A 23,400-nucleotide genomic window follows, 5' to 3' on the forward strand; every position below is an offset into this window, starting at 1 on the left:
GAGCTCTGGGCAGCCGGGAAGCCGCGCGCCCTGGAGCCACAACTGGCTGAGCGGGCGCGCGCGTGTCACTAAGACGCTCATTCACCAGCGCAGCTGTCACCATAACAACGGAGCGAGGGAATCCTGGCGAAGGCTGGGGCGAGGGGCGGGGGCGGCGGCGGCCGGAGCGGCGGCCGGAGGAGACCCACCACCACGGGAGCGCCCAGCCCTCTCCGCGCCCCACGGAGCCCCGCTCCATGCAGACCGCCCGGCGGTAGGACGCCACGCACAACACCGCAGCGGCCGTCCCCGCGGGCGGGGACCAAGCCTGCCGCCCAGCCGCCGAGCCGCCACGCCGCGAGCCGCTGGGCAGGCCGAGCCTCTGAGCTTCCGCGCCTGGAGCCCTGACTCTATGGCCCCGGGGGAGCGCGCGGGAGCCGCCGCGCCGCCCACCGCCAGCCCGAACCCAAACGCGAGCCAAAGGAAGGGGGGAGCCGCGGGCGCCGTGGGCCCCGACCCAGGGGCCAGCCCGCGGCCCCCGCCCCCGCCGCAGGCGATGGCAGGCAGGTAGCCGGCTCGCGCGAGGACCCCCGAGGCGGGCTGGACCCGCCGAGGACCGCGGAACACAGAGCCAGGGAGGAGAGGAGCAGCCCGCCTGCCCCCGGCCGCAGCCTCACCAGGGCCCTCCCCCGGCGGCGCGCGCCCGCGTGCGCGCACACACTTGCACCGTACCTCCGCTCCTGCCCAGACTCGTCTGGCCCCCACGAGCGCCGAACCCCCTGGGGCCGGATGCCATGGGTAACAACTTCTCCAGTATCCCCTCTCTGCCCCGAGGAAACCCGAGCCGGCCGCCGCGGGGCCACCCCCAAAACCTCAAAGGTAAGGCACCGCCGGGCCGGGCGCAGCTGGAGGACTAGGGCGCAGGTGGAGGGGCAGGGAGAGATGAAGATGTGTAGTTAGGGAGGACGGGCAGGTGCCACCTGTTGTGCGTATTTGGAGACAGGACATGCTCATCTCTTTGGCCGTGGAGGTGGGCTAGGGGTGGGGGGCGGCCTGTGGTGATGGTGGAAACCCCGGAGGATGGCGTTCCGCGGGGTCTGCGCAGTTCTCCATGCCAGTACTGGGAACGCCACTGGAGTCCCCCCAGGCCATGGTGCTTGGTGAGCATACCGGCTGAGGCTTACCGAATGAGGAAGGGCATTTGCCGGGTGGGTAGGTCAGTGTGGCAGGATGCTCAGGCTGGTCAGCTGTGCTTCTCAAGGGAGGCATCAGAGTCTCCGTTTTCATCTGCCCTGAGCTGGAGAGGTCACGCTGGGAGCACTAGTTGCATTTCCAATTGGAGGGTCTTAAAGACCCAGGACTGATTTATAGCAGCCTGGAAGAAAAAGCCAGAGCTGCTGGCCTCCCGGGTCCTCTGCAATTGTTGACTTTTTGCATCCACGGAATCAGCTTGGTTTCTGGTTCCCCCAAAGGCCAGCGGTTCAGTTGGAACCATAGAAAGGAGGGGCTGGGGACCTTGAAGCAGAGGAACGTTTACCAGGAAATTTTTTGCCCTCTGAGTCCTGGACCCACTCGGCACTCTCAGGGAGACCCTAGGCCCAGTTCTCCGCCCTGCAGCGTCCAGTGCTGTCTCTGACCTCTGGGCCCTCAGACCCCACGGATTCCCTTCAGGAAGCTTTCTTACTCTCAGAACTGGCCAGCGCTTGTTCTGGGCATTCGGATGACTAAGAACCAGGAAGGAACGCCCTTGGGCTTTCACAAAGAACAACCCACTTCTTCAGTCCCCCAGGTGAGGAGAAGGATAATAATAATGCCCTTTGACAAAAAGCATGGTTGTTTGCGGAGAACTTTCATGTGAGCAAGGAAACTGTTCTGGGGCGTGAGCAGCACCAATCAGACCCATTTTACAGTGGAGGCGAGGCGAACCGATGCTTATTTCAGGTTCCCCAAACCAGGGAGAGGCAGAGCTGGGCTGCAGACCTCTGTCTTCTGACTTGGAATTCTGTCCTCCTTTTTTGCTGGACAGTTAACCTTCAAGACTAGGGGAGAGGAGGAGAGACGGGACCACTGCCTACATTCTAACTCCAACCCTTTCAGAACTTCAGCTCTCACTCAGCTCGGCAAAATCAATGGGCTTGTTGTATCTTTCCGGAAATTCATATGATGGTACACGTCAACATCTTCTAAAATATCACATTCGTTGGCCTTGTCCTGAGGAACTGATCCTAAGGAAATGGAGATGCTGGCAGGTGTTCATGCAGCAAGCTAGGATGTTCATGGCAGTGTTATTTATATTAGGAAAATAACCTAACAGTCCTGTGATCATGGTCTATCCTCTTGGTGGAGTCTTATGCAGTCTTTAAAATTGTATTTTTGAAGAATATTTCATAACTTGGGAAAATGCTCACAGCAGCATGACAGTTGAAAAGGCAGGATACAACGTTGTATAGACTGTAAGATCCCAGTTCTGTTACAAAAAAATATATGAATGCCAAAATACCAGCCATAGAAAGAACATTTCCAAGGGTTAACCATGGTTTCCTCTAGGTTAGTGGTTGGCAAACTCATTAGTCAACAGAGCCAAATATCAACAGTATAATGATTGAAATTTCTTTTGAGAGCCAAATTTTTTAAACTTAAACTTCTTCTAACGCCACTTCTTCAAAATAGACTCGCCCAGGCCGTGGTATTTTGTGGAAGAGCCACACTCAAGGGGCCAAAGAGCCGCATGTGGCTCACGAGCCGCTGTTTGCCGACCACGGCTCTAGGTAATGGGATCATATAAGATATTTTCTTTCATTCTTAATATTTTGCTCTTTCCTGAAATAAGCATTATTTTTAAATAATCAGAAATAAGCTGTAAGTATCAGCATGTATAAAGATTGTTTCTGAGCATGGGAAACAGATTCTTAATGATGGAGGAAGCTGTGGACATCATCCAGTTCAGTGACAAGTGAGAAAAATGAAGGAAAAGGATAGTGATTTGCCCAGTTATTCAGTGGGTCAAGGGAAGGTGGCAAAGCCAGGCTAAGTCCTTCAAGGGCAGGAGTTAGCTGGGGGCCCGTGAACTGACTTCGGTGCTTTAATGCTCACAACATGTCCCCCAAAAGGTCCTGCTCCATTGACCCTAGGGAAGCCTAGAGAAGGCCTTGATAATTGCACCTCTTTTACCTAAAGTTTGGGATTGTGGGGATGTGAGGTCTTTGTGGCCAGGTCTTGGCAAGGGGAGGAGTGGCCAGGAGAGGGTCTGAGGCCCTCTCACCTCCCGGATCCCAGCCTAACTTACTCCTCTGCCCGACTTCCCACTTATCTGGCTTGGTAAAACCTCATTCTGCTGCCTCCTTGGTTTGCAGGGATTGGTTCTTCCATGGGAGTAAATGGTGGAGAAATTCTTTCCCAGCAGACTCCCTCTCCTTGCCCAGCTCCCTTCAGGCTTGATCTACTGGAATCCACTCTCCCGTCCTCCCCGCTCCCTCGCCCCCACACACACACCTGCTGGAGGTGGTCATGAGATTTTTATTCTGCTTCTTCTAAGCCTGAGGTAAAGGATTAGAGCATGCCTTCCATCCTTCATCCAGGGTTTACTGACCCTCCTTCCCAGCCTGATTTCTCTCCACCCCAGTAGAGCCATCAGCTCTATTCTGTGATTGTTTTAGTGTTCACTCCAAATTCCCTTCTAACTGTATCCACACTGACCTAGGTGTCTTCTGTGTTATCTCAATGGTCATCTAGAATTCCATCCCACTTTTATTGTTGTTGACTTTGACCTGGTTTCAATGCTAAGACGGTCCACCCAGAGTTCTGCTGGAATTCCTTTTATATTCACCCAGACTTCAGCTCTACTTCTTAGCCGTGTCCATCCAGAAATTTGCTGGGGAGCAGGGAACTCTTGATACTTCTCTCTCCTATAATGGCAATCTCTATTGATTTCTCAACATTTTAATAAAAACAGCTGCAAGGGGCCTAGGGTGACAGGGACCCTGGGACTCACTGGTCTGGCTGTCAGGCTGACATGAAACAAGGCTCGTTGGTCATTACCTGGTGGGTGGTAGACTTCGGTCCTCTTCCTGGAGGCACACTGACCTCATTCTACGTCTGGCAGTTCCCACTGGGAACTGAACAGTGTTGGCGTAGGAGTGTCCAGGAGAGAGGCCCAAGGTAGAGCTCTGGGCTTAGGACCAGCAGTTACGAGGAGCTGCTCTGTGTCTGGCTCAGAGGTGAGTGCTCCTGAGATCCCTGTGCATTCATTCACAGGCTGGAGATCTACTTGAAAAGGCAAGGCTGAGGGGAGAATGCGATCAAGTGCTGGGTGGACTGTTGAAATGCCAGATGCGTGTGGGCAGAGGTCAGAAATGGGAGATCAGGAAGGATTTGAGCTGGACATGGAGGGAACTGCAGAAGTTGGGAAGATGGCAAGGCGTGCAGTGGGAGTCCTAGGGTGTGGGAAGGGGTAGGGAAAGGGACATACAGCAAAGGCTTGGAGGTGGAAATGAGTACTTGTTTGTATGTATTCTCTCAGTGATGGGCATAGGGTGACTGGGTAGGGGGTTCATGCTTCATGGAGACAAATACAGAGAATAAAGGCCTTTCTCCTTCCCCAGCACTTTCCGAGTGCCTGACTGCTTGGTGCTCAGTGTTGGGGGATGGTAACTAGAAGGGCTCCTCAGTCCCAGTGGTCACCCCTAAATGAGGAGTGGATGAGCCACCGCCCATCTTTTTCTCTTATTATGGTAAAATTCACGTAACAGAAAATTCACCATTTCCACATTTTAAAGTGTACAATTCCATGGCATTTAGGACATTCACAGTGTTGCGCAACCACTACCTCTATCCAGTTCCAGAACATGGTTATCACCCCAAAAGGAAAGCATGTACCCAATAAGCAGTCACTCTTCCTTATCCCCTCCCCTGTATCCCTGGCAACCACTTTCTGTCTCTGTGGATTTGCCAGTTCTGGACATTTCAAATAAATGGAATCATACTGTATTTGTCCTTTTGTGTCTGGCTTCTTTCACTTAGCATAATGTTTTCAAGGTTTAACTATGTGGTAACGCGTATTTTTCCTTTCTGTGGCTGAAGAGCGTTCCATTGTGTAGCTATGTCACCTTTTGTTTGTCCACTTGTTCCTTGACAGCCATTGGAGCTCTTTCCACCTCTTGGTTATTGCGAATTTTGCTGCGATGGAGATGTGTGTAGGAGTCTTTGTTTGCACACCTGTTTTCAATCCTTTAGGGCATATACCTTCCATCTCTTCAAAGCTGAGGTTTTTTGAAATGGACACTTCACGAAGCTGCTGGTTGTAACAGCCCCAGGGAGATTGTCCCTCTCCAGCTTTGGCTGGGCGTGGCACCAGCAGGACACCTGTTGTTTCCAGAGTCCCTTTTCCATGCTGGCTGAAGCTCCTGGCCAGCAGAGGGGCCTCTCCGGTCAGCTGGCCCAGGAGCCTGGATTCTCCCGGGTGGGCCAGAGTGAGCCACCATGAACTTGTCTGCAGTCCCTGAACGTCCTCACTGCTCTCTGAGGGTGGGGGTCAGGCGCATCCTCTCAGGACAAGGTCCTAGCCATTCTCCAGCCTTCACATTCTCACTGCTACTTCCCTGAGCTGTGTCCTCACCCCAGATGTTGCAATTAGCTGGCCTTTCTGCCTTCAGTTCCTCCTTCGATGCTGCCAGAGTGACCTGCCTAAGGTACTCCTTTTACCATGCCCCTCTCCTGTCCACAACCTTCAAGGTTACGACCAGGATTGTTATAACCAGGTAATCAAGGCCTCCTTTCTCTGGGCAACCCATAGGTATTTTCACAGCCTTTGTCTGGGCTCCTTCCTTGGTTGTCATGACGCTTACCGGTTAGGCGAGCTCATCCAGCTCTCCACCCCCAGCGATGCAGCCGACAGACCTGCGAGAGGGGGCTGGGGGCCCCCTCTGCCCCCCAGACTTCAGAGAGGCTGGGCTGAAACAGCCCCCATGTTGAACCCTTAGCGTCTATTCCGAAAGCCTTGGTTTTTAGTTCAGCCTGACCTTTGAACCCTTTATTGTTAATCATAACAATAATAGTTTATAGCTACTGTGTATTGGGCAGCTACTGGGTGCCATGTACTTAAATGTAGATTATTTGCATTAATATCCTTCCGACAACTTGCTGGGGGAGGTATCATTGTCAGCATTTTATAGATGGGGAAAGAGAGGCTCAGAGAGGTTAAGTAACTTCTCTGAGACTACACAGTTCGTAACTGATGGAGCTGGGATTTAGTAAATAATAATACAAGAATAAACTCTGTGTTCCACATACTTACAACTGTAAGCGTACTTTTGCTCCACCCTATACCCTATCCTGCCCCCATAGTATTCGTTCTTAGAGAGGTCTGTCTTTCATTGTGAGGAAGAAACTGGGGAACAATCTCCAGGTCTCTGGACAGAGCCCCAGAGGAGGGACAGGGAGCACCGTGGAGTTAATGATGCTCCTTCCCAGCCCCTGCCCCTGCCCCTTACACCTCCCTGCAGGGTTTTTAGCCATGTACACCCGTCAGCCAGTTATCAGACACTTTCAAGGGAACTTTCTGTTTCTTTGGGTCAGTGTTTCTCAAAGTGAGGTGTTTCTACTGCCTGTATCAACTCCAGTATCAGCTGGAAGCACGTCTAAAGTGCAGGGCCCAGGCCAGGCCAGACCCACTGTCTCAGAATGTTTTGTGGATGGGGCCCCCAAGCCTGCATGTTTAAGAAGATCCCCAGGTCATTCTGATATACCCCAAGGTCTGAAAACTATCCAGGCTGTGGGGGCCTCAGAACAGGCCCACTCTGTCTCTCCTGTGGGGGATGAGATTAGGCATCTCAGAGGAGGGGAGCCTGGAGTTGAATAGGGAAGGTTTGGAACGGAGCAGCAAGGGCAGAGAGGCAGGACAATGTAAAGTGCGTGCAGGGACAATGAGCAACTCCTCTTGCCTGGGGTGTGGGTCCCCAGTGGGGAGATGAACAGGTCAGTCTCTGAAGGTAGCAGGGACCAGATCTTGGAGGGCCTTGGGTGTGAGGATGAATAGTTTAGATTTTATCATGTAGAAGTGGGAGCCACGGATGGCTTTTGAGCAGAGGAGTATAGTGATTTCATTTAAATAGCAGCAGCAGCAGCAGCGAAATACAGGCTGAGGGGTGGAGGGAATGAAGCACCTTGGGCTGCTGGGAAGTTAATGGAGGCTGCAGGGCTTCTGTCATAGGCCAAGCTAAAAGGGCTGGGTAGGGCAGCCAAGCCGACAGCCTCATCTAGGGATCCCATGGGTGAATCTGGAGCATTCTGACTTATGGCCATGGTCAACAGGGCCATTGCTCATCAGAAAGAAAAAGCATTTTTAAGGAGTCCAAATCCTGATCCTAGTAACTATGCTAAGTACATTCATGTGGGTTACTTCATTTAATCTCCTCATTAATTTGAGGTAGGTATGATTATTCCCATTTTATAGGTGAGAAAATTGAGACTAATGGGTTTTAAAATTTTATCCAGAAACACTGAACTAGGAAATGGCAGAGCTGGGATTTCTACCCAGGACACCAAAGCCCACGAAGGAGAAAATTGGTCTTGGGGGGAATTTCTGCATATGAGGGCTCTCTTTGCCATGACCGTCTGAGATCGTGTGTGCCCACTTCCAAGATGTGCACATTGAGGCCCAGGCATTGGCTCCAAATCACAGAGCTCAAGATGGAGGCATGATGAACGAGAGTGGTAACAGAGGAGGAAGACTGGGGAGGAAGGAAGGCAGGAGCTGGTCCCTGCCCAGGGCATACCTCCCCCTGCTGTGCCAGTTGCCTGGACCTACTTCCTGTTGGTCGGTGACTCTCTCATCCCTGATCCTGCACACCCAGGAGCCAGAGGATGAGGGGCCGCTTCTCACTGAAACAGGTTGCTTTGGCAACCCTGGGCAGGGTGCAAGTGGTCTCCTTGGTAACACCTGGGAAACGTGCCTGCCGGGATGGAGAGAAGTGGGCTGGCCAGTGAGTGGTCAGGCTGGGTGGTGCAGCAAGTGCCAGGCCAGGCCACTGAGAACCCAGGCTTATGAGGAGGGTCTGGCGTGTGGAATAGCCTGGGCTGCCTGTTGGCCATTTTCCAGCAAGCCAGAACCCAGAGGCCCGGGGGGCCTGCCTGGTGAGACCAGAGCACTAATGGGCCAGCCCAAGTGGTGGGCAGAGATGGGGTAGGAGTGGGAACAGGATGTGAGCGGGAGACTAGAGGCCCTGGATGACAGATCCAGCTACAGGGTTTATTAAAAGATGCTTATCAGAGGTCATTACCGGGATCCTGCTGCTTCGGGAAATGAGCAGGTGCTCAGGCCTGTGGGGGTGGGCTGAGAGAAAAAAAGGGCTCGGAGAGGAGGAGGAGGAGGGGGAGGGGATAGATGGAGTCTCTGGGAGGCAGGTGGCAGCCTTGGCTTTCTGCTCCAGCTGCAGTTCTCGGGGTAGGCGGGGCTCTGTGCTGGGCTCCTGGATTGAGGTTCTCCCAGAGCGAGGTTGGGGTTCCAGGGATGCTGTGATGCAGAGGGCTCATTCTGTTGTTTAACAGACGCATACTAAGCATCAGTGATGGGTCAGAGGCTCTCCTAGGCGTGAGGATACCGTGGTACACAGAGTGGACGCCGGTTCACCGCCGTGGAGCAGATGGGAACAGTGACATTAAACAAAAATGAATCGGAATATGATAATAGTCACTAACATGCTGTGTTCCAGAGCTTTTTACACCCTATTATCTCCTTTAATCTTTAAAACAACCCCCACTTGAGAGCCTTGAGCTGGGCTTGGAGGGCATTGGTGAAGGGTGTTCCTGGGAGGAGGCCTAGCACAGGCCTCTGTGCCCGGGGACAGAGCTTGGGGCTGGCTCACCACCGCAGCTCCCTTGGAGGGGCTGAGTCCAGGGCTGTGTCATCCCAGCCCTTCAGGCCAAGGAACTTTCAGCAGAAAATCATTAAGCGTCTGCTCCCCTGCCCCTCTGTCCATGGAAGAAGTTGCTGATCACAAAGGCTGTCTGTGTGGGGCTGCGGCAGGAGGAAGAGAGAGGGGAAGGGAAATATGTCTGCTGGCTTACCTGGATGACCTTCTCTGCTTCTGTTGAAATTCACTGAAATGTAGCATTAAACTGTACAACAGTTGAGAGGCAAGTGTATAGAGCTTCCCCAGAATGCCATCCTGGCTGCTCCAGAGGTTGGGATGGGGACAGGAAAGGGGGAGCATTGCCAGGGGAAGGTGCTATCATATGATCAGGGCGGTGGCAGTTCCACACGCTGCTGGCTGTTACCTTCCTATTTTCCCCTTGGCTGCCCGGCCTCAGGTGCGTCTGCGGAAAGGCTGGTTTCTCCAGGGCACGGGCCAGTCCAGAGTGTGTGTGTCCAAGCGGGGGTGCCCAGGTGCCCTGAGAGCGAGGCGGGGAGCCACTTTGCCCTGATAGAGTGAAATGGCTAGGATGTCCCAGCCAATTCATTTCACGTGTCAGTGCCTCCTCTGTGCTGGGCATGGGGCTGGGAGTGGAGAACTGAGAGGTGAGTACTGGGCACCGTCTCTGCCCGTGAAGTGCTCATAGCCCAGCCTCATCCAGTTCAGACATCCATCCATATGGGCAGCGTGTCCTGGAGCCCTTCTCCTCCTCTTGAGTCTGCTTTCTTTTCCTTTTCTTTCCCCGATCTTTCCAGCAAACGCTCCTTTAAACACATTCTTCCCGAGGGGAGAGCACTGGCAGGTGGTCAGGTGTGTGCATGGGGCTCTATAGCCTAGAGATTGCTCTGCCCTCCCTCCTTTCTCAGCCCAGGTCTGGGGTTCTCAGCCCCAAAGAGGGGAGGTGACTGGCCCAAGGTCAGACAGCTGGGTTGGACCAGGTGGTAGTAAGGTCTCCAGGCTCTGATGTTGTGGGATGTTGCTCCCAGGAGCTGGCAGAAGTTAACTCTGGGACATTCACGGGGACGAATGCTTAACCCCAGCTGTGATGTGTGCTGTCCTGAGGGGACCTGTTGAAGGGTTTTACACAGAAGAGGGACAAGATCACTTAGGTGGTCTTAGAAAGCTCTGGGGCAAGAGAGAGGCAGGGAGGGACCAGGCAGGAGGCGAGGTGTGTGACTCCTTCCGGTGCGGGACAGTGAGAGGGAGGCATGTAGATTGATTTGGGAGAGCTTTTAGGAGATCCTGACCCTGGGGCAGTGGTCAGTGAGGCGCCCAGGTGGCTTAGCATGGAAGAGCTTGGATACAGTGGGAGGGTGAGCCTCTTGGGAGGTCAGGGCTGTGTGTGTTCCCTGGAGAGCTGTGTCCCACAAGGCCTTGCGGTCTTAGAGCCAGGAGGATCGACAGGTGAGCAGTTCAGGGCTGGCCCAGAGCGCTTGGCTCCAACTCCACCCCTTGGGACGCCATCAATAATTAAGGTCCCCTCTGCTTTTCACAGGTGGCTCCTGGGTGGGCAGAGGCAGGGCCCTGGCACCTGTGGTGTGATGTGCATCTGACATCTGCTGGTCCCCGAGCCAAGGGCCTTCAGTCCCACGCTGGCCAGGCTATCTCAGGTGGCTCCTCACTCCCTGTGGGGGCCAGGTTCCCCCGCACACACACACACACACACCATAAAAGGTGGCCATAAACCAGCCGGAACCAGAACCGGCCAAGGCTGCTCTGGTTTTCCCAGAGTTGAGATCAAAGCCCCAGATCCTCACCCTGGGGCTCAGTACTTGTTAAATTATTAATCTGTCAAGGGAGACGAAAGCAGGAGGGACTGGATGGATGGCCATCTAGCAAAACAGAGTGTGGAAAAATGGGTTGAGAAATGAGGCAGCAGGTGGGAAAGAGGACGAGAGGAGAGAAATAAAGCTGTTTGTCCCCTGCCTTTGACAGAATTGTAACATATGTAATGTGTACAATGTGATGTTTTGATATATTTATGTATTGTGAAATGATTCCCACAATCAAATTAACCAACACATTCATCACCTCACATAGTTACTTTTTAATTTTTTTTGGTGAAAATGCTTAGGATCTACTCTCTTAGCAGATTTCAAGTAAACAATACAGTATTATTAACTATAATCACCATGCTGTGCATTAGATCCTCAGAACTTATTCATCTGATAACTGAAAGTTTATGCACTTTGATCAACCTCTGCCTATTTCCCTTACCCCCCAGCCCTTGGCACCATGATTCTACTCTGTTTCTGTGAATTCAACCTTCTTTTTTTTTTTTTTTTAGATTTCACATATAAGTGATGCTATGCAGTGTTTGTCTTTTTCTATTTTACCTCACTTAGCAGAATACCCTTCTGGTTTATCGATATTGTTGCAAATGGCAAGATTTCCTTATTTTTTTTATGGCTGAATAATATTCCATTGTATATGTAGCACATTTTTTAAATTCATCTGTCAACAGACAGTAAGGTTGTTTCCATATCTTGGTTTTTGGGACTAATGCTGCCAATGAACATAGATGTGCAACTATCTCTTCAAGATAGTGACTTCATTTCTTTTTTTAAAAAAAATATTTTTTATTGATTTTTTACAGAGAGGAAGGGAAAGGGATAGAGAGTTAGAAACATTGATCAGCAGCCTCCGGCACACCCCCTACTGGGGATGTGCCCGCAACCAAGGTACATGCCCTTGACCGGAATCGAACCTGGGACCCTTCAGTCCGCAGATCGATGCTCTATCCACTGAGCCAAACTGGTTAGGGCATGACTTTGTTTCTTTAAGCTATATACCTAGAAGTGGGATTTCTGGATAATGTGCTAGTTTTATTTTTTAAGGAACCTGTTTTCCAAAATGGTTGTACCAATTTATATTCCCACCAACAGTGTATAAGGGTTCCCTTTCTCCAGATCCTCATCAATATTTACCTCTTCTCTTTTTGATAATAGACACCTAACAGGTGTGAGATGATATCTCATTGTGGTTTTGATTTGCATTTCCCTGATGACGAGTGGCTTTAAGCATCTTTTCATGTACCTACCTGTTGGCCATTTGTACATATCATTTGGAAAAATGACTATTTCAGGTCCCTTGCCCATTTTTAAGTTGAATTATTATTTTTTTGCTATTGAGTTGTGAGAGTCCCTTATATATTTTGGGTATTAACCGCTTTTCAGATATACGGTTTGCATATATTTTTCCCATTCCATAGATTGACTTTTTTGTTGATTGTTTTTTTGTGTGTTTTTTGGTATGGAAACTTTTTAGTTTGATGTAGTCTCACTTGTTTATTTTTTCTTTGGTTGGGTGTCAAATCCAAAAAAAAAAAAAATCATTGCCAACATCAATGTCAAGAAGCTTTCCCCTGTGTTCTTGTAGGAGTTTTATGGTTCCAGTCTTATGTTCAGCTCTTTAATTCATTTTAAGTTGATTTTTGTGTATGGTATGAGATAAGGGTCCAGTTTAATTCCTTTGCATGTGGATATACAGTTTTCCCAACACCATTTATTTCAGAAACTGTCTTTATCCCATTGTATACTCTTGGCACCTTCGTTGAAAATTAGTTGACCAATGATGCATGGGTCTATTTTTGCACTGTCTATTCTATTCCATTCATCTGTATTTCTGTTTTGATGTCAATATCATACTGTTTTGATTACTATAGCTTTGAAATATAGTTTGAAATCAGGAAATGAGATGCTTCCAGCTTTGTTCTTCTTCCTCAAGATTGCTTTCGCTATTCAGGGTCTTTTGTTGGTTTCATACAAATTTTGAGATTTTTCCTCCCCCATTTTTCTGAAAAATGCCATTGGAATTTTCATAGGGATCGTATTGAATCTGTAGATTACTTTGGGTAGTATGGACATTTTTAACAATATCAACTCTTTTAATCCATGATCACAGACTATCTCTCCATTTATTTGCATCTTCTTCAGTGTCTTTCATTATAGTTTTCAGTATACAGATCTTTTACCTCTGTGGTTAAATTTATCCCTAAGTATTTTTTTTATGTTATTGTAAATGGATTTATTTTCTTAATTTCTTTTTTGGGTAGTTTGTTGTTAGTAATTTTTGTATGATTTTGTATCCTGCAGCTTTATAGAATTTGCTTATCAATTCCATCAATTTGGGGGGTGGAGTCTTCAGAGTTTTCTACATAAAAGATCATGTCATCTGCAAACAGAGGCAATGTTACTTCTTCCTTTTTGATGTGAGTGCCTTTGATTTATTTTTCTTGCCTCCATGGCTAGGACTTCCAGTATTATGTTAGATAGAAGTGGCAAGAGTGGGCACCCTCCCCATGGGCTGGGGCTGACAGACCCTCTGGGGCTCAGAAAACCGACCAGCCAGGCACCCAGACTCTGGTGTGGAGCCAAGAGGATGAAGGAGATAGTGGGACAAGGCTGTGGGCGACCAGGATGCCATTCAAATTGCCACTCACATGGAAGTTTCTGCATCAAAGTGGAGCCCTCCTAGAAACTGGCGCTCTGGTTGCATGACATTCCTCTGGTTCTGTTGTAGAACAGAAAGAGTCCGTCCACCCGGTGCTGGCAGAGCTAAACACTGAACATCCAGAATTGCAGTGGAGAAATATCAGCTATTTTATTGATGAATGGTGCCATCCAGGAGAATGGGAAACTAATGCTCAACAGCCCAAATTCCTTGATGGTGTGCAGGTTATAGATGATATAGGGTGAAATCACAAGATGCGTGGGTTAGGGGTTCAAGGTTGTGCTGGGAGCTAATTGGTTGGAGGTGAGGTGTTTAGGACAGTTCTTCGGGTCTTGAGGAGCCCCACACTGGCGAGTGAGCCTACAACCTGGGCATGCGCCCTGACCAAGAATCAAACCGTGACCTCCTGGTTCTTAGGTCTGCGTTCAACCATTGAGTCCCTGGCTGAGGACAGTTCTGAGGTATTTTCCAGATTCCTCCATCTGGTCTCATACTTGAGAGTAGCCAGGGGATCTTTCTAAGAACTTATGAGCTGAAACATAGGTCAGGATGTTATCTTAAGTCTGCCAAAAGTCCGGACCATGTGACAATTAGTCAGGTCCAGGTTACTGTCTTCTGCCTTGGGGGTTGCTGATTATCCAGGGAAATGACTAGGTCTTTGGGGGAAGGGGGAGGGGGGAGTAAAGGGGGAAGAGAGACACAGAGAGAGATGATTTCTAGAGCTGGGATTTAAAATTAAATTTAATCAAAGTCACTACCAAATGTGAAGGAGAATGTTTTGGGAATTTGGGTTTCCTCGTCTGGTCCCCAAGTTGAGTTTATGCTAAAGAAACAAAATCTAAGAAGAGTCTAGATTAGCTTTTAAGAAACGTTTCCCCAAGATTCAGGGCTTGTTCTGAAAGTGGGGGTTTCTTGTCTGGTGCTAAGGTTCAGTTCCCAGGTCACAAGGTTCTATTTTGGGGTGAAGGTACTGTTTCTGTAGGCAGGATTCTGGCTTAGTATTGAGGTGCCTGTTTTGGGGGTCTGTGTTCCAAGCTGGGGTAAAGGTTCCATTCCTGGAGGGGAGTTTTCACTTCAGGGTCCAGGATTCATGATTACAGTTGAGCTTTGAGTCTTGGGGCCTAGAGTCCATTTGGAGGCTCCATAGTCTAGGACTGAGTTGAGGTTTCCTTCTTGGGCTTGGGGTTTGATGATCAAACTGGAGGTCTTGTACCTTGTGAGGAAGGGAAGAGCTTGCAGGTGCCCTGGAAATGTCCATGCAACTGGACCCCCTTTTGCTTCCAGTGAAGACTTTCTGGGACCAGCAGCAGAGGATTGGGCCTGTAGGCTCATGAACTGGCGATTGGAGGCCCGGGTTTCATCCTCGCCTGGATGTGAGACAGAATAAATCACTTATAAGCTCTAGGTCTCCGGATGAAAGCTTGGCCAGGCAGTGGTGCTGACTGGTAAAGCACCATCCAAATTCGCTTGATCTTCCCAAAATGACACTAATGATGGCTCCATAGGCACCAATGACCATTGCTCGGTGAGTCAAATCCACGATGACAGTACTCAAGCCGCCCTGGGCACGGCCAGCTTAGTCCAATTAGTCCAATCAGATCTTAACTTGTGCTGAGGGGCCCCTGGGGGCAGGGAGCACACATTCAGTGGGAGCACACACACGTTAAATCTGGGTCCCTGGGGCTCAGGCGGGCAGCAGCTGCTCTGGGCTGGGCCAACAGCTTCCTTTCCTAGTGGGCAGCTCTCACATGGCCCAGGCAGTGGGTGTGGACATGGTGTGGATCTGTGGGGCCCTGCCTCTCGGTGCTTTCAGAGTGGCTGGGATGCAGAGGGATTGCTGCGTCCCCTGGACCCCGGCTGAGAAACAACTGCCTCTATAGAGAGCCGCCACCCTACGCCCCTCTCCTATTGCTTTTTCCTGTTACCTCAATGTGGATCCCCCTCTCAGAGAGCTAGAGTTGCTGGGAAGAAAAAATTCCATTACATTTTCTGAACTTTCCACTTTGGGAAGCCCTTGTGTCTCTTCCCTCTGGATCTTGTTCCAGATCTCCTAGAGGTTGCTGAGACAGGTGGTGTTGGCCCTATTTCCTGGAAGAATATGTGGGGTACAGTTGGGTGGACATTTCCAGGGCACCCTCAATGTTGCCTTTACCCACTTGCCCAGGGTCACACACTAGCTGGTGGGCCTTGAGTGGGGAGCTCCTGCCTCTTGGCCTGAACCCCACCCACCCCTATTGCAGGTGGATGTTCCTCTTTTCTACCCAAATGGGAGACAGTGGTGACTGGTGCAGAGCTGTCAGGGTGAGGTCATGCAGGGAGTTTCCAGCTCAGGGGCAATTTCCTGATGTTCCAGAAGGACTTCTCCTTTGGGATGGAGTCCCTTCCCTGTGACCCAGGACACTCTGGCACCTGAGAAGATGGGGGAGTTTTCTGTCCCAGGGAGGTAGGGTGGCTCTGTCTAGGTCTTCAGGGACACCCAAGCCCCACTCTCTGGGTCTGGCCAAGGTACATGGGAAACTGGGAGGCCTGGGGGTCCTGTTGGGCTGTGGAAACCCAACCCAGATGTTGAACTCTGGTGTGGCCCAGCAGGCCTCTGGAGTTCCCCAAGGGCATCTGGGGGGACCTGGCCAGTCAGTGGTGAGGAGGGAGGAGGAAAGACAGGCAGGGTGGAAGACACTGCAGTTGAGGCATGAACTCCGGAGTCAGAATTTGTCTTTGCTACCTGTGCCACCTGGAGCCAGAGGCTTACCTCCTCCAAATTTCCTATTGGAGATAATGCTTGACCAGTAATAACTACTAGTGATTATTGTCATCATTAGGTTCAACCTTCAAGTCTCGGCTTAGACATCATTTCCACCAGGGACACTTCCCTGACCACCCGGCCAGGTTGAATGGCCTCCGTGTCCTCTCCCGCTACCACCCTGGGCTCTCCGCATACCACGGATCATAGTAGTTGTCGGGGCCTGTTTGCTGCCTGGCTTGCTCACCGTTGCATCACTGCTATCAGTGCTCGGCACACAGAGTAGTCACCTGAAAAACATTTCGAAATGGATGCAAGATTGGGTTGATTCCGGGGAAATCAAACCTTTCTTCCACGGGCCCTCAGGGCTGCTACAACTGTGTTCTTTTCGTTGTTGAAACGGCATTTCCTGATTACCAGGCTCTGGAGCCAAGACAAGAGAGGGTGAGAGCAGTCTGGAGCCCTTGGCCTCTGGGTACAGACATGTCCCTGCCCTCATAGGGCTTATCGCTGGGGCTGAGCGAGGTCAGAGGGGAGGAGGTGGTCGTCGGCTGAGTGGAGTCAGGGAGGGGCTCACCGGAGGAGGGATTGGTTTAGAAGAACGGTGGGAAGTTTGGATAGATGTGGATGGGCAGGGAGGAGATGGAGCGGCCTGTGCATGCTCTAAGGCAAGGCTGGCCAATGACAGTGCGGGTCCGAGGGCCTTGACTGAACATGGATTCAGAAGCTGTGGGTACAACTGCCATCCACACACAGGTGACCTTGGGCAGGGCAGGTCACTCCTCTAGGATGGGAACTGTGATGCCTGCCACTCAGGGTTGTCAGACCACAGTGGCAAAGAACAGGGTAAAAGGACATGGCCCCGGTCATGGAGGGAGGGCTGGAGGGGCAGGGCCTGCAGGGTTAGGCCAGAAGGCAGGCACGTCTGGAGGGGCCTCTATGGGAAAACAAGAAGGCAGTCCGCTTCCTGTTTTGTAAATAATTAAATTTTTATCTCAAGTTTGTGGTGTCCCTACTGCAGGGAGCAGGTGGGGCAGCTGGGAACAAGGAGCTGTATTGTCCAGGGAGTGGTAGAGTCTCTCCCCTCCCCTTTTTCCTCCCTCCTGGCCTCCTGCACGGCAGGTGGGGTGGGGGTAAGAAGGAATCTGCTAGGGTCTTCTTGTCGCTGGCTGCCTCACTGCTCCCCTGCATTTCGCTCTTCATGTTCTCATTGTCTGGACCCCCTTCACGTTCCCACCTCTGCGGACACCAAGTACCATTCGCCCCTCTCCCCCAGGCCCGGCCCTTGGCACAGTTGCCCCATACCCGCCCCACATTGCTGCCCGCTGAAACCCTCTCCCTCCGCAGTGGTCCTTCTCAAACACCCCTATCTCCACTGGTCTGGCACCCGCCCAGGTGTGCCAAGCTCTTGGGGACCTCAGGGGAGCACCGGCCTCTCCCTCACCCTGTGCTTCAGAGACAGTCGTTTTTGTGTGTGTGTGTGTGTGTGTGTGTGTGTGTGTGTGTGTGTGTGTGTGTTTTTCACATTTAGTGCTTAATACTGAGAATGTGAAGGTCTGTTTAGTCTTTGTCCAGCTAACATAAACCAGCCGGAACTGGGCCGGGGCAGGACTGTGCTGTAAGTTTCCTTGTTTGGAATGAAATTCATTGTTTTTCACTGAGAAATGGGGGGGCTTTGGGGGAGCCCTGCTGGACCCCCCTCCCCAGGGTGTGGCCTGAGTGGCCCCTCCGAAGGTCACCAAGGTGTCTGTGACACTGAGGCTGGCCCTGGGACACCAGCCACACCAGTGCCTGCGGGATGGAGAGGGCCTGAGGTCATGCTGTGCAACCCTGTCCTTCTACAGGGGAGAAACTGAGGCTCAGAGAGAAGGGACCTGCCGGGTCACCGGGCGAGTTGAAGCAGATGGAAGCTCCTGGCTCCCTGGCTCTGAGACCTCTGCTGTGCCAGGGTGCCTCTGGCCTCGGGGTGGTGTGGGTGGGGCTGGGGGCGCTGATGAGTCTGGCTGGAAGTGACCTGTGGTCTGGGAATTGCCCAGGGCTTCTGGGGCTAAGCACAGAGGCCTGGGGCAGTGAGCCCGAGGGAGGGGACATGGGAGAGGAGGCAGGGGAAGAAGGGAAGAGGGTGGGAGAGGAAAGGGAGAGGTGGCTGAGGGGTCCTGGAGAGGTGGGATTTGGTCTCAAGCGCCTTCTTCCCCACCTGTCCTAGAGACTCCGCCTTTTTTTGCACATCTCTTAGGGTGGGTTTCTGATGCACCGAGGTCAGGGAGCGTGTCTTACCTGTGATGGGCTGTGTGGCCCAACTCAGGTAAGGTTTTGGCAACCTGGGGTTCTAGAGGGAGCAATGAGGGTCTTTGCAAGGATGATATCAACTCATGCATCCAAAATGTCTGAACTTGAGTGCCCGATAAATAGAATGCGGAGTGGGGGTCAGGAAGCAGGCATGGTGGCCAGTGGCCTCAGAGCTGCACAGCTTCCCAGCCCCCGCTTGGGCTCTCTGTGGCCGGTTCCTTTGCTGATTCTTGGGCCTCTATCCTTAGCTCTATCCCAGGCCCCTGCTCAGATTTCAGCAAGTGGCACCCTAGTCGGTTTGGCAGTGGATAGAGCATCAGCCCACGGACTGAAGGGTCCTGGGTTCGATTCTGGTCAAGGGTGCGTACCTCGGTTGCAGGCTCGATTCTAGCCCTGGTTGAGGTGCGGCCCTGGTCAGGGTGTGTGCGGGAGGCAACCAATCGATGTGTCTCTCTCACATGGATGTTTCTCTCTCTGTGTCTCTCCCCCTCCCTTCTACTCTCTTTCTCTCTCAAAAAAAAAAATCAATGGAAAAAATATCCTCAGGTGAGAATTAACAACAACAACAACATTTCAGCAAGTGGGTGTTTAGATGATCTTTCTAGAGAAAGTTCCCATTTAACTTTTTTTTTTTTTTTTTTTAACCAGTGTAGGAATTCCTGAGTCTGGAAAAAGAGAGAGATGTTAGAAAGTGCAAGCCTGAGAAATCCTAACTGGGAGGCCCCTGGTGCTGGGGACATGAGGGCAGGAGACCTTGGGTTGTTTACTATGAATGTCCCGTTCACTGCTCCGTTAACAGCAGTGATAGTACTAGTACCCAAGGCTGTTTATAAAGGTACATGAGCCGCCTGCTTCTACATGCTTCGGAGGCATTCGTTTACAAAAGATCGCCTCGTTGCCAAGAGAAAACCACCACGTAGTGAAACATTAAACACAGTGTTAAAAGTGGAAGGAGATGATAAATGGACCAACGTCCACACCGGCCCTGGGTGTCTCAGGGCAGTGGGAGCCATTGAAGGTTTTAGATTTGCTTTATGGACGGATCAGTCTAGCTGCCCTGTGGAGGATGGATTTCAGAGAGACAGGATGGGAGCAGGGAGACCAGTTGTGATGGGAAGGTGGCTGTCTGGGGGAAGGATGCCAATGCCTGAACTATAATGTTGGGGAAAGAGAGTAGGTGCACTTAGAAGCTCTGGTAAATGAATGGAGGGGTGGTAAGGGAGAGGGATGAATCCAAAATGGTGCCCAGATTTTCTGGTGGCTGGGAGGATGGAGATTCCATCAGGGCCCCAGCCAGGAGAGGTGGTTGGAGGGGAAGATGGTGGGTTGAGCTTTGGGTTGTGTTAGAGGATCCCTGAGACATTCTCCAGAAATATTTGTTGCATTAATGCCTTTGTTAACAAGGAGTTTTTCTAATTCCTTGGATCAATCAGCTCTCTAGCTGAAAGCTCATAAAATCAAAGTAGGTCAGTGTTGATGGAACAGGGCTAGAATTTGGGGCCAGTCACTGGCCGATTGCACATTGGTCTATTGCTAGGAACCCTCCACCAAAACCTACATTCCAGTCGGGATGAGAAGAGTAGAGTCTCCATGTAAAGTATCCCAACTGCCCCAAAGTGTAAAAGTACTCCCATTCCCCAACGTCTATTAAAACCTATTTTAAAAATAAAAGTGAGCCTGGCTGGTGTGGCTCAGTGGTTGAGCATCGACCCATGCACCAAGAGGTCACTGATTTGATTCCCAATTAGGACGCATGCCAGGGTTTCAGACTCAATCCCCTGTGGGGGGCGTGTAGGAGGCAACCGATTGATGTTGATGCTTCTTTCTCATCAATGATTCTATCTCTCTCTCCTCCCCCTTCCTCTCTCTCTCTAAAATCAATAAAAAAATTTATCTTTTAAAGTGAATTGTACCTAAATCAGAAACAGAATTGAGAAGAGATCGCCAAACTCAGTCCTTGCAGGATCTCAGTTACCTTTTAACTTGAGTAAAAACCCATGGCTTTGTACATACATTTCCTTCTAAGATAGCGTTTAAATTCCTGTAAGTAATAAACACGCAGTTCTCCTTGCTCAACAAGTACCTTTTGAGTACCTTTTAAGTAACCTTGAAAAGCCCAAAGTTTTGTTGTTGTTTGTTAAACCAAAAAACTCCGCAGGTAGGAGTCCATGAAGCTAAGATGAAGCAAGGGCGATCGGGGTCGAATCCCATTTCGGAGGTTTAACTCAAGGGCCTCAAGGAGTTGGCCAAGTTCCTGGATCAGCACTTGGACCCCCTCTGGCCTTGCCCCTCCCCCAAGGGAAAGGCGAAGCTGTGTGGCCACCTGGGTTATTCTGTTGTCCAGAGTCTGAAGGCATCCGAAGCCCTTGAGGTGATGGTGGTGGCCAGCAGGGTGAACACAGTCTCTAGTAGATAATGTTGTTTTTAAAAAAACAGCTTTATCCAAGTATTATTGACATACAGTATAAGGCACAACTCACAATGTACATTTGATGTGTTTCGACCTAGGTATACATCTGTGAAACCATCAGCACTGTCAAGTTAGTGAACATCGACATCACCCTCAAAAATTTCCTTTTGCCTTCAGTAATTTCTCTCTCCGACTCCTCCCTCTCCCACCCCCCACCACACTCAAGTAACCACTGATCTGCTTTCTGTCACTATAGATTAGCTTGCAGTTTTAGAGTTCTATATAAACCACGCGGAATGCCAAAGCCTGAACTATAGTGTTGGGGAGAGGAGGTGCGCTTGGAAGCTCTGGTAAATGAATGTACTCTCTCTTTTCCTCTGGCTTCTTCCGCTCAGTATAGTTATTTTGAGATTCGTTCATGTTGTGGTGTGTGTTAATAGATCATTCCTTTTTATTGCTTAGTGGTATTCCATGATGTGGATATACAGTTTATCTGCTCACCTGTTGATGGACATTGGGGCTGTTTTCAGTATGTGCTATCACAAATGACGTTGCTAAGAAGATTTGAATACAAGCCTCTGGGTGGACATGGGTTTCCTTTTCTCTTAGGGTAGACACTCAGAAATGGAATGACAGGGTCATAGGTAGGTGCGTGTTTAATTTTTAAAGAAGCTGCCAAACCTTTCTAAAATGGTTGTACCATTTTACATTTTTCACCAGCAGAAAAGGAGAGTTCTAATTTCTCCACATTCTCATCAACACTTGGTACGGTCAGTCATTTTCACCTTGGCCATTTTAACAGGTGTGTAGTGGTATCTCATCGTGGTTTTCATTTGCTTATCTGTTTTCCCTAATGACTAATGATACTGAGCATTTTTTTTGTGTGTGTGCTTATTTTCCATCTGTGCATCTACTTTGGTGAAATGTCTATTAAAATTTTTGCCAATTTTTCCAGCTTTATTGAGATATAATTGACACATAACATTGTGGGAGTTTATGTATAGGATGTGTTAATTTGATTCATTTATATATTGTAAAATGATTACCACCATCATTAGTTATCATCTCCATCCTATCTCACTGTTACCATTTCTTTTTTTTTTTTGTAGTGAGAACATTGAAGATCTACTCTCTTAGCAATGTTCAGATATACGATGTAGTAGTCACCGTGCTATATATTAAATCCCCAAACTTTTTAATCTTATAACTGGAAGTTTGTACCCTTTGACCAATATCTCCCCATTTCCTCCGACCTTTAACCCCTGTAGCCACCACTCTGTTTCTCTGAGTTTGACTATTTTAGATTCCACATATAAGTAATACCGTATGGTATTTGCCTTTCTCTGCCTGACATTTCACTTAGCATAGTGCCTTCAAGGTTCATCCAACTTATCGCAAAAGGCAGGATTTTCTTCTTTCTCATTGGTTCTTTTTGTTATTATTATTATTGAGTTACTTAGTCTCTCTCTCTCTCTCTCTCTCTCTCTCTCTCTCTTTCTCTCTCTCATTGAGGGTTCTTTATATATTCTGGATTCTCTATTAGATAAGTACTTTGCAATGACTTTCTCCCATTCTGTGGCTTGTCTTTTCATTCTCTTAAAAGGCATTTGATGCTGTATATGTACTAGTTAAATGAATTACCGTATTTTCCGGCATATAAGACGACTGGGCATATAGAAGATTTCCCTGGGTTAAAAAGTCGTCTTATACGCCAGAAAATACGGTACACTGTGTCCTGGAATAACAACCATTCATAAACAAGTTAAGGGACAACTTCTCATATGGAGCAAACAGTTGAGCTGGAGGGAGCCCAAGGAAAGGACCCCACCAGTTTTGAAGATTCTATGTGCTATGGGCATCAGTCATAGTTTTTCTGCAGAAGGAATGGAGCTTATCATTATGGCTGAGGACCCTGTTTTTATTTGAAGTGTTTAATGGAAAGACTACATATTCCAGCTTCTCTTGCAGCTTGGTGTAGCCATGTGACTACATTCTGGCCTGTGAAATGTACATTAGGATTGTTGGGAGGAATTTGCATGAAGCTCCTTTATTTTTAATTTTTTAAATATTTTATTGATTTTTTTTTTTTTTTTTTTTTTTTTTTTTGCTTAGTGGTATTCTCCAGAATACCAGGGATAGAGTTAGAAACATCAATGAGAGGGAAACATCGATCAGCTGCCTCCTGCACACCCCCTACTGGAGATGTGCCCGCAACCAAGGTACATGCCCTTGACCAGAATCGAACCTGGGACCCTTCAGTCCACAGGCCGATGCTCTATCCATTGAGCCAAACTGGTTAGGGCTTCATGAGGCTCCTTTAAAGAGGGGCAGCTAACTGGTGTAAGTCCTTTGATTTTGGTTTTCCATGCTCCTCTTGCTTCCTGCCTGGGCTGTGGACAAAGTGGCTGGAGCTTCAGCAGCTGTCTTGAACCATGAAGCAACCTCACATTGTCATGTGGAAAGGTGAAATAGAAAGATAAAAGAAGCCTGGGTCCCTGATGACTGCAGAGCTGCCACAGATTTCTTCTATATGAGAGAAAACACCTTATGTGTTTAAAAAAAAATCCATATTATTTCTGGTATTTGTTACCAATAATCAAATGCAATTCCTAAAGGAATTT

The 23,400-nt window shown here is 49.6% G+C and overlaps 1 protein-coding gene across 1 annotated transcript in view; it reads left to right on the top strand.

The window, feature by feature from the left end:
* The first annotated feature begins 250 nt into the window (after nucleotides 1–250).
* The window catches only part of NEURL1 (neuralized E3 ubiquitin protein ligase 1), a 70,280-nt gene continuing 47,130 nt past the window's right edge, over nucleotides 251–23,400 (top strand). The window contains exon 1 of the mRNA XM_079793029.1: nucleotides 251–858. Within this exon, the coding sequence (XP_079649155.1) occupies nucleotides 774–858 (85 nt within the window). The 5' untranslated portion in view covers nucleotides 251–773. The remainder of the gene's footprint in view (nucleotides 859–23,400) is intronic.

This window comes from Cnephaeus nilssonii (assembly GCF_951640355.1).
Source record: "Cnephaeus nilssonii genome assembly, chromosome: 16".
Taxonomy (NCBI): Eukaryota; Metazoa; Chordata; class Mammalia; order Chiroptera; family Vespertilionidae; genus Cnephaeus; species Cnephaeus nilssonii.